Source organism: Akebia trifoliata, chromosome 3, assembly GCF_017979445.1.
Source record: "Akebia trifoliata isolate Shusen 1 chromosome 3, ASM1797944v1, whole genome shotgun sequence".
NCBI lineage: Eukaryota > Viridiplantae > Streptophyta > Magnoliopsida > Ranunculales > Lardizabalaceae > Akebia > Akebia trifoliata.
In genome coordinates, this window is record NC_141377.1 from 48,498,334 (window position 1) to 48,512,856 (window position 14,523).

A 14,523-nucleotide genomic window follows, 5' to 3' on the forward strand; every position below is an offset into this window, starting at 1 on the left:
CAAGGAGTTCAATGTTTCGTGGGGCTTCGAACACTTGACCTACCCTTCTTGAAGAGCTTATCAAGACTCGGCTTTCCACTAGGCTAATCCCCTTGGTGTTACACAAACCCTTAGTATATTTATAAGATAAGAGTTATTATAAAATCTGTGCAAGGTTGATCTTAAGCCAATCTGACATTGAACTAGATTGGATCGGTATTCTGCCATGCCAGGTGATTGAATCATGAACTTTGGATCCAATCTACCATGGATAAAAGAGTCGTGCTGGAAGTGATAGACTGGAAATACTGCTTAGAATGTCAACCTGGAGTCCGACTTTGAAGAAACCCTCTTTGTTACAACACAGGTAGCATTTATAATTTATTTCATGCCCCTACATTTCCACCAAAATTTGAAATAACTCCTTAAAATACCACGTAATCCAATGAAAAGGGTTCTTCAAAATTTTAAAGCAGGCTGCCTTCTTCAAAGTTTTTTCCATCAACTTGACAGAGAGAGTCATGTTCTTTGATACGTTCACACGTGCATTTCTAACAAGAGACGAGATAACCTGCCACCCCCACTTGGCATACTGAAAATACACTCTTCACGTGGTATGTGTTAGAATTATAGACTTTATGCCTCAAGATGACACAACTGCATATCCGCATGATCTGTGCAATTGTGTATCTCGGTGAAAGAACATCTATGATGACACATGCCACATCAGTAGAGTAATTTGAATATGCCATGTGGGAGTGTCAGATTTGTTATAGGATTCATAGTTAATATTATTTGTTGGATTTTGTTACGAGGGGTGAGATTTGAACTCAAGAACTTCTTTTCTCTTGAGTGTGGTTGGTGTAAGTTTTTTCATTTTTTGTGAAATCTTAGTTAAAAAAATATTTATCTTATTTGTGATAGTTGAAAATCTAAGATTCTCTGATTTACTTTCTCTTAAGAGTAATATAAATAATTTTTTAAATCTTTAGTCCTACATTAGGTAAATATAAGACTTGTACAGACGGGTGGCGCCAGGATTTTCTTGTAATGGGGGCAAATTATCATTAGTTGTATAGATGAAGAACTTGAATGGGGGGAGGTGGGTGTGGGGGGCAAATGAGAAGAGAGGTGAGGGAGTGAGGACAAATGGGCATGTAATTAGTAGAATATAAAGGGGTGTCTCAAAGTTCTGTGGGAGCAATTACCCCCACCAACTCCGTACTAACTCCGCCTTTACTTGTACTCAATTTATAAATGTTCTCACTCTCCTATTTATTTGAGTGTGAGTGAGAAAGAGAATGAGACTTAGTATGTGTGCTGATACAAATCTTAGATTTAAGGACATCGACTTCTCCATACCTCACTCACTCAATCAAAAGATAATTTCTATTTAGGTCCAACAAGATTATGATTACTCATCTAACAATAATATCCAATTCTTTGAGGAAAATTTGAGTGTTGAATGACTATTGAATCATCGGTTGTGATGAGATTATATTTCCTAGGACTTGCGGAAACTGAATCTTTCGAAACTAATTGAATTTGATTTGTAATTTTAAACATTTGCCTTGGTGGGCTTTAGAAATCACCAATCAAATAACATTTAATGTGTAAATCAACCAAAACGTGGCGTGAACAATCATGGCCACGTGTATGCAAAAGAGACTAATTATGCGGGTTTCTTTGAAGAAATTTTATTTTTTCGTGATAAGGACAGGTAAAGGTCTCAACCTCAACAAGTTCTTATCTTCGTTATCTATTCTAGCAAACGAGAGGTCCTAACGCAATTGCCACACAACAAACACAAATTTATCATCCTTAAATATTAAAAAAATTAATAAGAAGATATCTTGTATTTCGCGAACTAGCATATTAAATAGTCTCACAGGTTCTGAAATTTTGAATCTAAATGAAAACAAGCAAAAGTTGGAAAGAAAAAAAAAACTATATTTTATAAAGAACAAAAATCCAAATCAAAATGTTTGACAATTTGACGATGATGGAAACTAGAAGGCCATTTAATATGGTAGTTCGTATGGTATGATATCGAGATTATAAGAAACGAAACAATTAAAACCGCCGTTCCAGGTAACAGCCTCTTCAGTCTTCTCCCACTAACTCAACTGCAAGCAAGCAAGTAAGCTTTCATGGCGAAACCAGTTTCAATCGAAGTGTGGAACCCAAATGGAAAATACAGAGTCATTAGCACCAAACCCATGCCTGGAACTCGGTGGATTCATCTCTTGACCGATCAAGATTGCCGAGTTGAAGTAAGTAATCTTCCTCTCTTAGTAGAAAATTTTCAACTTAAACGTGTACCACCCATTGCCATTCAATCTTCTTCTTTTTTCATGTTTAGATTTGCACCCAGAAGAAAACCATCTTATCTGTGGAGGATATTATTGCTCTAATTGGCGAAAAGTGCGATGGAGTGATTGGACAGGTTGTAATTTTGTTACTATCAACTTGAATTTCTGATTTGTAGATTTGGGTTTTGTTAATCAATAATTTTGTTTTTTTTGAGTTACAGTTGACAGAGGATTGGGGAGAGGTGTTGTTCTCTGCTCTAAGCAAAGCAGGAGGAAGAGCTTTCAGTAACATGGCTGTTGGGTACAATAATGTAGATGTTAATGCAGCCACTAAGTATGGAGTTGCTGTTGGAAACACTCCTGTAAGTTATTACATATATGTTATATGACATATGAATTTGTATGGACATGTATGTGTGCATCATGATTCATGGGGACATACATACATCAACTTTGTACTTGGTTGTGGTCATAGGAGTTCATTGAATCATCCTCAACATTAGTAACATGCACATCTATCTATCTATCTATCTATCTATACATACATAATGTATATACATGCTCATATAAGAGCAGACCACAAATAAAGAACCATATTGATACAAGGGTTAATCTCCTAACCCTGTTGGGATACATGGATTTTGGTTCCATGCTTGACCCATTAGAACCCTATTTAATTTGGACCTTAAACAATTTTTGACATTGCAAATTTGTCCATAGATTAGATTTGACTCAACTCATGCCAGATCTGATATAACCCAATTTAGATTTGGATTTAGACCGATTTCGTCCCGCTGAACCTGATTCTTCCCTATCCATAATCAGACCCTTAGGATCACTTGGTGTGCTAGGTGCTTCTTTGAACTTGTTTCAGAGATTAAATTTTTTCTAAAGTGTTAGTTTTGAATAATAATTATATTGAAAAAATAAACTGAACTTGAGATAATCTCATGTTGACTTGGTAGGGTGTACTTACGGAGACAACAGCAGAATTGGCAGCTTCACTTTCAGTAAGTGCTGCCAGAAGAATTGTTGAAGCAGATGAGTTCATGAGGGCTGGTTTATATGATGGATGGCTTCCTCATCTGTATGACAATACACCACCTTCACACCTCCACTCTTTATTCTTTTATCAAAGATAATAGAGTTCAAATACAGAACACAAGAACAAATATATAATTTGATTCCCATGTTTCTGATAGGTTTGTGGGGAATTTGCTTAAGGGGCAGACAGTAGGAGTGATTGGAGCCGGTCGTATTGGATCTGCCTATGCAAGAATGATGGTAATTCTTCCAACTTAATAACTTCTCTTATCTTTCAAAGTTGTAACTAATTTCGTCGGGTTAGAAACCTTACCTCTCTCGATTCTCTTAATTTGAACTTTCTAATATATCCCCACAACCATTCTCTTAATAGATTGTATGTTTAAATATGTTTTTGTTCTTCTTTTATAGATTGAAGGATTCAAAATGAACCTAATATACTATGATTTGTACCAAGCAACTCGACTAGAAAAGTTTGTTACAGGTTTGTCAGAGTTGAACGACTAAGTTCCTAAGCTTTTCTAACATTTCTTAATCATTAGTACTTACTTTTTCTTCCCTTGCAGCTTATGGGCAGTTCCTGAAATCCAACGGTGAACAACCTGTCACTTGGAAAAGAGCAGCAACAATGGAAGAAGTGCTCCGAGAAGCTGATTTGGTGAGATACTTTGTGCTTAATCTGTGACGTTCTCATTAGAACATTTAGTATACTTGAGTTGAATAATTTGGTTTAAAATGAATTTGGTGGTTTTGATTGATGCTTCCTTGAAGATAAGTCTTCATCCGATCTTGGATAAAACCACTTATCATTTGATCAACAAAGATAGGCTCTCCATCATGAAGAAGGTGAGGTTCTATTTAAGTTTGTAATATTGTTCTTCATGATTCAAGCATGGAAACATGAGCGTCATAGATTAAAATAGAAGATATCTTCAATTATAGGAAGCGATCCTTGTAAACTGTAGTAGGGGACCCGTGGTTGATGAAGCAGCTTTGGTAGAACATCTGAAAGAAAACCCTATGTTTCGAGTTGGTCTTGATGTTTTCGAGGTATGTGTTCCTACCTTAACTATCCATGAGTTTGAATCTCGGACAGCCAAATTTATTTCCAAGTTTTTTACTAATCTGTTCATTCATGGTCTGTTTTAACAGGATGAGCCTTACATGAAACCTGGACTTGCCGACATGAAAAACGCCATTGTTGTACCACATATTGCTTCTGCTTCTAAGGTAACAATGAGCTTATAAGAAAAATGAGGTCCACAACAATCTTTGCACATTGTTTTTTCTTGATTGGCCAACATTCAGCTCTACAAAGCTTAGCAGCATAACATTTACCTTTTCATTCAATTGGGATGCATTGATCACATACACTTCATAAGCACACCCCAATTTGATCATCCAACTCTAATTATACAGACATCCTTAATTTTTTCCACTTTAGGTTATAATAGATCCTGTACAAATGAAATCCCTCTTTCATTGATTATGAATATAATTATATTCTTTATTGTTCACATAGTGGACTCGTGAAGGAATGGCAACACTAGCTGCTCTGAATGTCCTGGTACGCTAAAAAAATTTGAATTCTATTTTTTATTTTAGTTAGGGCTGCGGCAATCTGATATTTTCTTAAGTCGGTGGTGCAACAAATAATTCGAAAAACTCAAAATACTCTTCACTTGTCCATTGAACATAACAGGGGAAGATTAAAGGATACCCAGTTTGGTCTAATCCGAACAATGTAGAACCGTTCATGAACGAGAACTCCCCACCTCCAGCCGCTTGTCCAAGTATTGTGAATGCAAAATCCTTAGGTACAACTTTCATGTCTTCAACTCAGCAACATTATCTATCTTTCAGTTTTTCTCTAATCTGCCATTAATTTTGTTGTTGCTGTTGCTGTTGTTGTAGGCCTAACTGCTTCAAAGCTTTGAGCAGGAGAGTGTGATCATAATTAGGCTTCTGATGAAAATTAGAATGTTGATGGCATGGACTCTAGGCGGTGTTGGAGTTATTGGAAGTAAAACTTATAGAAAAATATATTTTGTTGGTATCTTAGTACATAAAATCCTTATCAACATCTTTATCATCATTGAACCCTTATCCCAGAAGCTGGGGTCGGCTAAACGAATCTTGTTCCTCTCTTCTTTATTTCAGCTTGAGATCGACAATGTGTTACATAAAAGAAATATTACATAAGTGGAATTTACCTCACAAATGACACTATGCCACCAGTGGGTGCTGCAAAAGATTTTTCCATATAATTCCTCAATTAGGACCCAAGGTACTTATTCAGTTTAATTGAATTATTTTGTCATGTTTGGACACATTATCTATAATGTTATAATAAGTATTGTTCAACCAAATTCATATTAAAAAATACTTTAAATTTTAGAGAAAAAAAATCCGTGAGTGTATTCATTATTGCTTTTGAAATAGAATACCTTCGATAATACAAAATAAAATGAATTTTTATGTTTTAAAATTTATTTGACGAGTAACAAAATGTGCAATGACAAGAATTCATATGTTTGATGTGTCTTACCTTATCATCACGGCATTGCATGTGTACCTTCCCTATGTATTATGTTATTAGCTGGATTAATTGGTTATCGATCATAAATATAAAAGTATTTAAATGATCAAAAGTTAATTATTTTATACAAAACTTATAAAACCAGTGGACTCCGCTGAGATTTTCAAAATATCAAACGAATCATGTCGTATCTCAATTGAGTCAATCCTAAGGATAATTCACATTTACTTCATCAATAAGATTGCTTCGTAGACTAACATGACTCACTCGATTTAATCTCGATCTCCAACAAGTTTTAAAATCATGTTCCCAACCAAACCAAACAAGTTTTCACCTTTATATAATGTTTCACGTTTTTCTAAAATGAAAAAGGTTGTTTTCAGATTAGTGATTAAAGGACTTATGATAGCTTCTACCAATATTGCAAGATGAGACCTTTAGAACGGTTGGTGTAGCAATCAAGTTATACCACTACTACAAATTTTGACTTTCTTTGATTTCTTTTCACCTCTTTTTTGATGGACTTTTAGGTGGATAAACAACTTTTTATTTTATTTTATTGGTGATGGTGCTAGCATGACTACATGAGCACGCAATTGGGATCAAATTCTAGTTTCCAATAGGAATTCGATGATTCTTTTGTACCTTCTTTCTGGTAGTTATGGAGTGTGTCGTATTTTTAGGTTCTAGAAAGTGCTTCGTCGCTTTTATAAGCACTTTCTAGAACCTAATTGGTGTGTAATGGCCTCCATTAAATTGGGACTGAAATGTAAATAATAAAAATAAAGTTATTAATTTTAGAAGGTTTTGTTAAACAATTTAGTTCCTAAAATTATTTGGTGACTAAATTTTTTTTAAGGAATCTAGATCATGATGATTAATTTATTTTAGGTTGATAACTAAAACTTCCTCGACCAATTTCTGTTGAATTGATTGGAGGAAGCTCCTTGAGTTGGAAACATGATGCGAAACACTTTCCTTACTAACATAGTAAAATTTTAAGCCTTGTTAAGGGTAGTTTTGCTCAAATGGATTATTGCATTGGCAATCCAACACCATAGCCTTATATATATAGGTGTAGCCAATGTTATGGAGTCCACATTGTCCTATATAGTCAAAGTTTTGAATTTCATCCCCACAAAAAATCAGTCAAATATAAAATTTCTAAGTCCTTCAAAAGTGATTTACACATTTTTTGTAAGAATCAACGGTCCATAATTTCTAAAAAGTGTTGGACAATGTTAACATTTTCATAAAATATTGGATATTAGCATCCCCCATATATATATATATATATATGAATGGTGTTCGAAGGCTTTAAAGAGAGTCAAACATTGTGCTAAACATTTTTTCAATGTATGTGTTAGAAGTTTCGGAATGGACTAATTTTTTGTGAGGATGATCGAAACTTTTAACCATATCAAAAGTGGTTTACAAAAATTGGACGATTCACAATTCTTCAACTTGTAAACTAGGGTTAGAAGTTTCGGAATAGATTGATTTTTTGGGAGGATGATCTTTATGGTGAAGAAATCATCATCATAAAAAATCAGCTCATTCCGAAACTTCTAACTCCTATTTTGAAAAATGTTTCTCTCTCTTAAAGCCTCTGAACGCTTTCTTATATCTATTAAAAAAATAGTTTCTTTTAACTTAATCTAAGATATTGAAAATGGATGGTTGCCGAACTTTCATATAACTCCCAAACTTAAATTGAAATTTAATGATGAAAAATATCTTTCTTTTAAGATTTTTTTTCAAAGTTTATAGAATTTTGTCCTCTACAAGGATCGTGTTTTTGGATGCCACAAGGTGAGCCCAAAGACCCTTAGTAAGAAGGCGAAATCCTTTCTAACTTAGTAAGGCTAGTTGGACTTACATGATAGTTGGGATTTGTGAATATAGCAGATTTCTCAGAGATTAGTTTTTAGGGAGCACAATTTTCTAGGATACATTTCTCAAAATGTATTTATTGCATACCCTAAGGTACATATTGTCAAAACCCTTCTTAACAATCTTCCGTTTAATTCTTGAAAAATTCATGAATTTTTCGTCTTTTTCAATGAAAGTATAATACTCTGGATTATTGAACTATTCCGAATAATTCACGTAAAAAGTCAAGAATTTTGAGAGTTGGCGACTTCCCAACTCTTGTGTGTTGGCCTTCCAAATGCATAAAACTCCTAAACATGCATGGATTGGCAACCATCATAAGCAACTCGCTTTTATCAAACACACCCTGAGTGGGTTTTGGAATAAATGACTCGACAGACGTTCAAGTTAAGTATAATTTTTGAGATTTAAAACACGGGTTTTGTTAACATGTTCCCCAAGGGCACACATTTAGGTGCATTAAATACACATTGGAAATTGAAATTCCTACTAAAAAAATACTCTCAAATGATTTTTATTTCATAAATACCATCCAATACTTATTTTGTGTATTTAATGCACCTGAACGAGTACCCTTAAGGCACACGTTAACAAGACCCTTAAAACACATGTTTCAAGGGCATAGTGACAAAAATCTGTGATTTTTTGAAAAAGTTACGATTAAATCACGATTTTAATAATAGTCAACTAAATCATGATTTTTTCAAAAAATTGAGAAATTTTTGAAAAAATATTTGATTCTTTCAAAAAATCACGATTAATGGTGATTTAATCTTGATATTGTCAAAAAGTCCTGGATTATCTTTTGTATTTTGTAATTTTTTTTTTTTGTTGGCATTTTTAAGTACTATTTTTTCATTTAATATAAAATAAACACTTTTCTTTTACATCTTACATTTTAAACAATTATTTTGTACTTTAAAATTTATCTGATGTTTTTATGACTTCGTCGACTTTTTTCATCTTTTTTCAAAGCTTTCTCTTGCCGAAGTACTCTTGAACCCAACTTTGTCACTAAGTTCAAGGGAAAATTAACACGTCATGTGGAGGGAAAAAGCGATTGTAGCCCTCACTAAGAATTCTGAGCATACCACATGGAAGGAAAATCAACTATATATAATCAATCATCTTGAATGAGGGCACAAATTTTAACTGATTCCAAGTTTATGGCACATGTTTTCTAGAAATTATTAATGTTAAAATTGACTTAGGGATCTTAATAGATCTTGATAAAATTGCATTATGATAATTATGATTCCGCTGACTTCAACATAATTTAAATAATTATACCAAAGAATAGACTAATTACACTCACTTTTTTTTCTCGTCTCACTCACTTAAATGCTATTTTTCTGATAAATCATGAAATTACTCATCATACTCACTTAATTTTTTTTTTCTTGATAGAAAGATACCGAAAAATTTATTAAGACTCAATAGGATCCTACTAAATCTATGTAAAAAGAATCAGTAGGAACGTGTTAATCGAAATACTATAGGAATCTATTGAATCTTTTTAAGTATATTTAATAGAATCCTACCAAATCTATGTTGGAAAATTCAATATTAACCTACCAAATGAAATTTCATTTGACTTTTTTTTTTATTATCAATTTTTTTTTAACAATTATTACATTAGGAGTTGAGATTTTCACAACCATTATTACCTTTTTTACCAGTTCCAAGGGTTTGCTTATTATACCACAAAGTTCTTGTTGAAATCCTAATTGAAATTTACGATTCGATTCACGTGAATGGAAAGTTGGATCAACTGAGTTAAAAATTAGAATTAATTATACTTTTACCCCTTGTGATTTAGTATGATTCTATCTTGACCTACTAACATTTTGACAATTGCATTTAATTAGCTCCTTCTGAGAGACAAAGTTAATGTTTAGATGTTATATTACAATTTTACTCTCATTTTATTTTTATTTTTCTAATTGAACTAGTTTTGTCTATTTTCATGAATGACATTTTAAGGGAACAAAATGATCTTAATTAAAAAAAAAAAATCATGTCGGTAAAACCAGCACAAGTGCACAACTATGCGAAAGGGTGAAAATGTAATTTACCAGAAAAAACAATGGAATGGATTGGAGATTAGGAGTCCTGCGTCAAATCATGCCAATTGCCAAAGGGTGAAAATGTAATTTAGCCTAAAAATGGATTGGAGATTAGTAGGGCAACTATAAATAGGGGTCTTTAGGTACGTTTCTCTCTTATTTTTCAGTCGTGGATAGAAGTTAGGGTTTCATACCCTCTTTTTCAGATCTATTGTTATTTCTTGTTCTTATTCTTGTTTCGTGTCGATCATGTCGAAGAAAGTTACTTTGAAGAGCTCTGATGGAGAGACTTTTGAAATCGATGAGATCGTGGCACTCGAATCGCAGACCATCAAACACATGATAGAGGACGATTGTGCGGACAACGGGATCCCGTTACCCAACGTAACAAGCAAGATCTTAGCTAAGGTGATCGAGTACTGTAAGAAGCACGTTGAAACCCCCAAAACTGATGATCGAACCGTGGATGAGGAACTCAAGAACTGGGATGCTGAGTTCGTCAAGGTGGATCAGGCCACACTGTTCGATCTAATCTTGGTGAGGTTTTCATCTTTGATTTATATTCTGTGGTCATTCTTTCAGTTGGTTTAGGTTATTATTATTATTATTATTATTTGATTTTGGTTAAGTAGGATAATATTTTTTGATTTTAGGGTTTGAATATTGTTTTATTTAATTGGGGTTTGTTTGGTTGCTAATATCAATGTTTGTTTTAGTCTCTGTTAGGGTTTTAATATTGATTTATATGGTGTATGTTTTGTAATGATGTGTTTGATGCTCAAGGATTTGTAGCTATAATGGTATTAGGGTTGTCTTCGTTTTTTTTTCTCACTTTTTAATAGTTGATAGAGTTCGTGTTGGAGGGCTCAGATTGTGTTTAGTTGTTTAGTGTTGGTTAAACATATGGTGATTTCATCATGGTGGAAAGTATTTCTAGATTTACTTTATTCAATGTTTTAGAAAAGTATTATTGAGTTTTGGGTTTAAAAGTAGGATGATATAGTGTTTATTTTTTTCAGAAAAATCCTTACCTGGTAATATGTGATTTATGTTGTTTTTTGTAACACAATAAAGAGAAATTCTGTGTGGTCTTTTAAAGAATATTCTTCTGTTATTGGGAGAATAAAACTTGTCTTTTTTTCTCTTATAGCAAAGCTGGTTTTGGGTGTCTTAGACCATTGCCTTCTAGAGTATCTATTGTAGGATTGTCTAGAATGGATGTAAATCTATCTTGTACCACTAGAGTATTGATAGAGCAGAATAACTTGTTATGGTCAAATGAACGTTAGGTGTGCATCCCTTTTTAATGGAATCTTTTAGAAATCAATTGATGGTACTCCATCAGATCAGGATTTGTTCATTAAAAAAATCTTAAATTCCACTTTGCTAGAGTGTACTATTTAATGTGTTGGGTTGTTTTGGTTTGGTTTGGGTGGTTTATATGGATTGATTGTTGATAATGTAACGGTATGTTGAGTTTGTTGATTGTGAACTTTGCTACAAATTTGAATAAGCTAAGACTTACTTCCAAGGTTTACACAGGCTAGTGCACTACAGGCGCCCTAAGGAACCCATATTCCACATATTGGCGTATGTAGTGGTGCCAGGCCCTTGGGAACCAGTCTCCAATTTGGGCGTAGTTATCCACAACAAGTGACCAGTCCACAAACCATTTGAGATTTATGTTATTCTAAAGACTAATGATAAATTGACACCGCAAAACATACGCGACTGGCGTGGCAAGGTCTCAGAACCGTTGATCTATTCTGCTTGTATCCCAAAGAAAAAGATCTATGGTTCTGTGCCCTAGCCATATCAGTCGCGTACAGACTGTATATTTTGTCGTGTCGGTTTAGCAGGTCTCTATTCTAAATATACTAATATTACAATCATGAGTCCAAGTTTAACATTCATCAAGGATCAAAGTCATTCTCATTATATGAAGTTAAGATGGAAAATAATCACCATAATCCTCTCTTATTAGTATATCAAGAGCATCTTTTTGTTTTTCTTGATTAAATCTCAACGTTTGATATTTAATTGTAAAGTTCGTAAAAATCTTGATTGATTGAAAAAGGTCACAATTAAATCACGATTCAATTGGTGAAGGAAAAAATCAATATTTAATTGTTAATTTTTCAATGAGTTGTAGTGATTATGTTGGGAACATTGCATACAACACGGATATCCTACTCTGATTCCGTTCTTATCAACCTGTGTAAGCCTTGGGTGTGGTATATTTTCCACCATTATATAGTCTATGTACTACTTTTCACTGTCAGTTACTTGTGTATAACACTTGAATGCATTTTAGTGGGTTACTCCATCATGTATGCATTATGCCAAGGCAGGATTGTATTTTCAGTAATTTAATTGTGAAAATGATTGTGTACTCTAATATGGTTCTATATTTTATTTCCAATCTTCTTGGTTGGGGGGGTGGGTTTTTTTTATTCTTTCTTTTTCAGGCTGCGAACTATCTGAACATCAAGAGCTTGTTGGATCTGACATGCCAGACTGTGGCTGACATGATTAAGGGGAAGACACCGGAGGAGATTCGCAAGACGTTCAACATAAAAAATGACTTCACCCCAGAGGAAGAGGAGGAGGTCCGGAGGGAGAACCAGTGGGCCTTCGAGTGAAGGCAAGAAAGGAACTACCTTTTAATGAGGATTTGACATGTCATAGGGATATTGTCTGGGCTGGTGGATGGAGTTCGTTCATTAACACTATATATACTTCTTTCTATTATTATTAGTAGTACTTGCTTCTTTTAATGTATATATGGTTGGTTGGTTACTGGTACAAAGACACTTGGGGTTCTCTCCTACACCCTCTATCGACCAACCTCATTTTGCTACGACAATGTCTCTCTTGCTTTCTATGTTTGGTGTTTTACTGCTGTTGTTTGAACCTCTTTTCTTGTTACTAGATTTATAGTTTATGCATGTTTTATTGGATAGCTTCATACTTTGTTGAGATTTGTTTTTATGTTTGCAATATATCAACAGCTGCATGCATTCCTATAAGTTGGCATTATAGGGTGTCCCAGGAGGTTTGATCTACGCTGTACATTGAAAGTTGGACACGATGGAATCAAATTTCAGTTTTTAAGTTAGTAAGGTATCTCAATTCTTATCAAGAAAGTCAGTCACTCAGATTCTGAATTGTATTGACGTAGGAGACCAACAAAGTTATTTGTTGGAAGCACTTATTGGAGTGGTATTCCTGTTGTGAAGGTCAATTTATATGGTATTGAAAATTGTCACACGTCCATCGGCTCTTTTTAATTTTTATACCAACGTTGCTCAAAACAGCACCAACAGATAAAAGTTGAAAAAGGGAAACGAAATGCAAAACTCAACTTGAAGACCCCTTGGCAGAGGAGTAAAAAATTGGGTAACAGAAAGTAGTTTTTCTTTTTGGTGTTTTTGACAACTTGAAAATGGATGGGAAGTTTACATCATTGCAACTTCAAACTGTAGGTTTTGTTTAGCAGTGAGAGAGAGATTGGGCTCCCCCTAGAGTTTGTAGGATGGGCCCCTTATGTTAAATGCAGCTGAAGCTCTTCTTGTATTATTATTCTGATAAGTTGTTAGCTGAAGCTCTTTTCTCACCCATCCCATCCCTGTTTACGGCTCTTTGCTGGTAACCTTTACTTTTATCTCAAGCTTTTATTTATTTATTTATTATTGCTTGCAACTGAAAAAAGATAGATTTGCTATCACGTGAGGGTTTTGGAAAATTAAAATCAAGGAACTGGAGAGATCTTTTGGTAGTACCCTTACAATTCAAGAGACTATTATTCAGTATTAATTAATTAATTGGACTCCTACTCTGTTTGGTCAATAAACTCCTCTGTTTTAATGATTTCGGTAACTTGGTTGCCGGCGTGATGGGTCACTAGTATCATCACCCAAAGACTTTATGAATAAAATTTAGAGCTGATTGGAGTTTTAAAACCCCGCATAACAACAATTCAATTAAAAGTTATTCCTTTTTTATGTTGCAAAGGTCACAATAAAATAACAAAGCCCAAACATTGGATGAGTAAAATTTTACCATAAAATCAACAGGATGCACCATTATATGTGGTCGGTCTACGGTGAGGATTTCTTGGTGATTTTAGTCATTCAATCGTTTAAGTTGATCCAATTTTAATTCTTTGTTTGGATCATACATTCACATGTTTCCTGGAGAATTTGCACTTGTCATACTAATCCTTCTTTTGATGCATAAAGGACTCAATTTCTCCCTCCTTCATGCTTCCTATGCTGCTTGCTTTGGGTGACCGGCAAAGCTACTTATGTTAAACCTTAACTCTCAGCTTAACTTTTGGCACTTTCGAAAACCCATAATATTATGTCTATATATTCTTAGACACTGGTTGTGAACATAATCTCTCTTGTTTGATTACAACAATCCTTCCTGAATTTTTATGAAAATAAAAATTGAACTAGACTATCGGCATAAAGTCGTATGAAACATTTGCTTAGACGAAAAAGTTAAGACACCTCATTGGAACTAACATTATGTTCATGTCGAGTTAAGACACCTCATTGTGAGGCCATCATTACGTGTACTACAAATTTAAATCTAGACAACTTCACCAAAACACAAATGGAATTCAAACCCTATATCTTCCATAAGTCTTAAGACTTGGCCATCGAGAGGATCACTTGGTTGCTCA

At 34.0% G+C, this 14,523-nt stretch overlaps 2 protein-coding genes across 2 annotated transcripts; both read left to right on the plus strand.

Moving 5' to 3' along the window:
* Positions 1–2,015: 2,015 nt before the first annotated feature.
* On the plus strand, positions 2,016–5,489 carry HPR (hydroxypyruvate reductase). Its single transcript, XM_086436198.1, has 13 exons — positions 2,016–2,252; positions 2,342–2,425; positions 2,513–2,653; positions 3,257–3,378; positions 3,494–3,575; positions 3,747–3,819; positions 3,902–3,993; positions 4,107–4,181; positions 4,278–4,385; positions 4,488–4,565; positions 4,858–4,902; positions 5,038–5,152; positions 5,250–5,489. Exons 1-13 carry the CDS (start codon positions 2,130–2,132, stop codon positions 5,270–5,272), a joined length of 1,161 nt encoding a protein of 386 aa, XP_086292324.1. The 5' UTR covers positions 2,016–2,129; the 3' UTR covers positions 5,273–5,489.
* Positions 5,490–9,979: 4,490 nt separating this feature from the next.
* LOC147407563 (SKP1-like protein 1B) lies at positions 9,980–12,801 on the plus strand. Its single transcript, XM_086436209.1, has 2 exons — positions 9,980–10,370; positions 12,302–12,801. The coding sequence occupies exons 1-2, from the start codon at positions 10,083–10,085 to the stop codon at positions 12,473–12,475; spliced, it is 462 nt and encodes a 153-aa protein (XP_086292335.1). The 5' UTR covers positions 9,980–10,082; the 3' UTR covers positions 12,476–12,801.
* The last annotated feature ends 1,722 nt before the right edge of the window (positions 12,802–14,523 follow it).

Excerpts from the sequence above, each read along its gene's own strand:
- HPR (XM_086436198.1), top strand. The coding sequence starts at position 2,130 with ATGGCGAAACCAGTTTCAATCGAAGTGTGGAACCCAAATGGAAAATAC. Across the intron at positions 3,820-3,901 it reads ACTAGAAAAGTTTGTTACAG|CTTATGGGCAGTTCCTGAAA; the intron begins GTTTGTCAGAGT and ends CTTCCCTTGCAG. Across the intron at positions 4,903-5,037 it reads TAGCTGCTCTGAATGTCCTG|GGGAAGATTAAAGGATACCC; the intron begins GTACGCTAAAAA and ends TGAACATAACAG.
- LOC147407563 (XM_086436209.1), top strand. The coding sequence starts at position 10,083 with ATGTCGAAGAAAGTTACTTTGAAGAGCTCTGATGGAGAGACTTTTGAA. Across the intron at positions 10,371-12,301 it reads CACTGTTCGATCTAATCTTG|GCTGCGAACTATCTGAACAT; the intron begins GTGAGGTTTTCA and ends TTTCTTTTTCAG.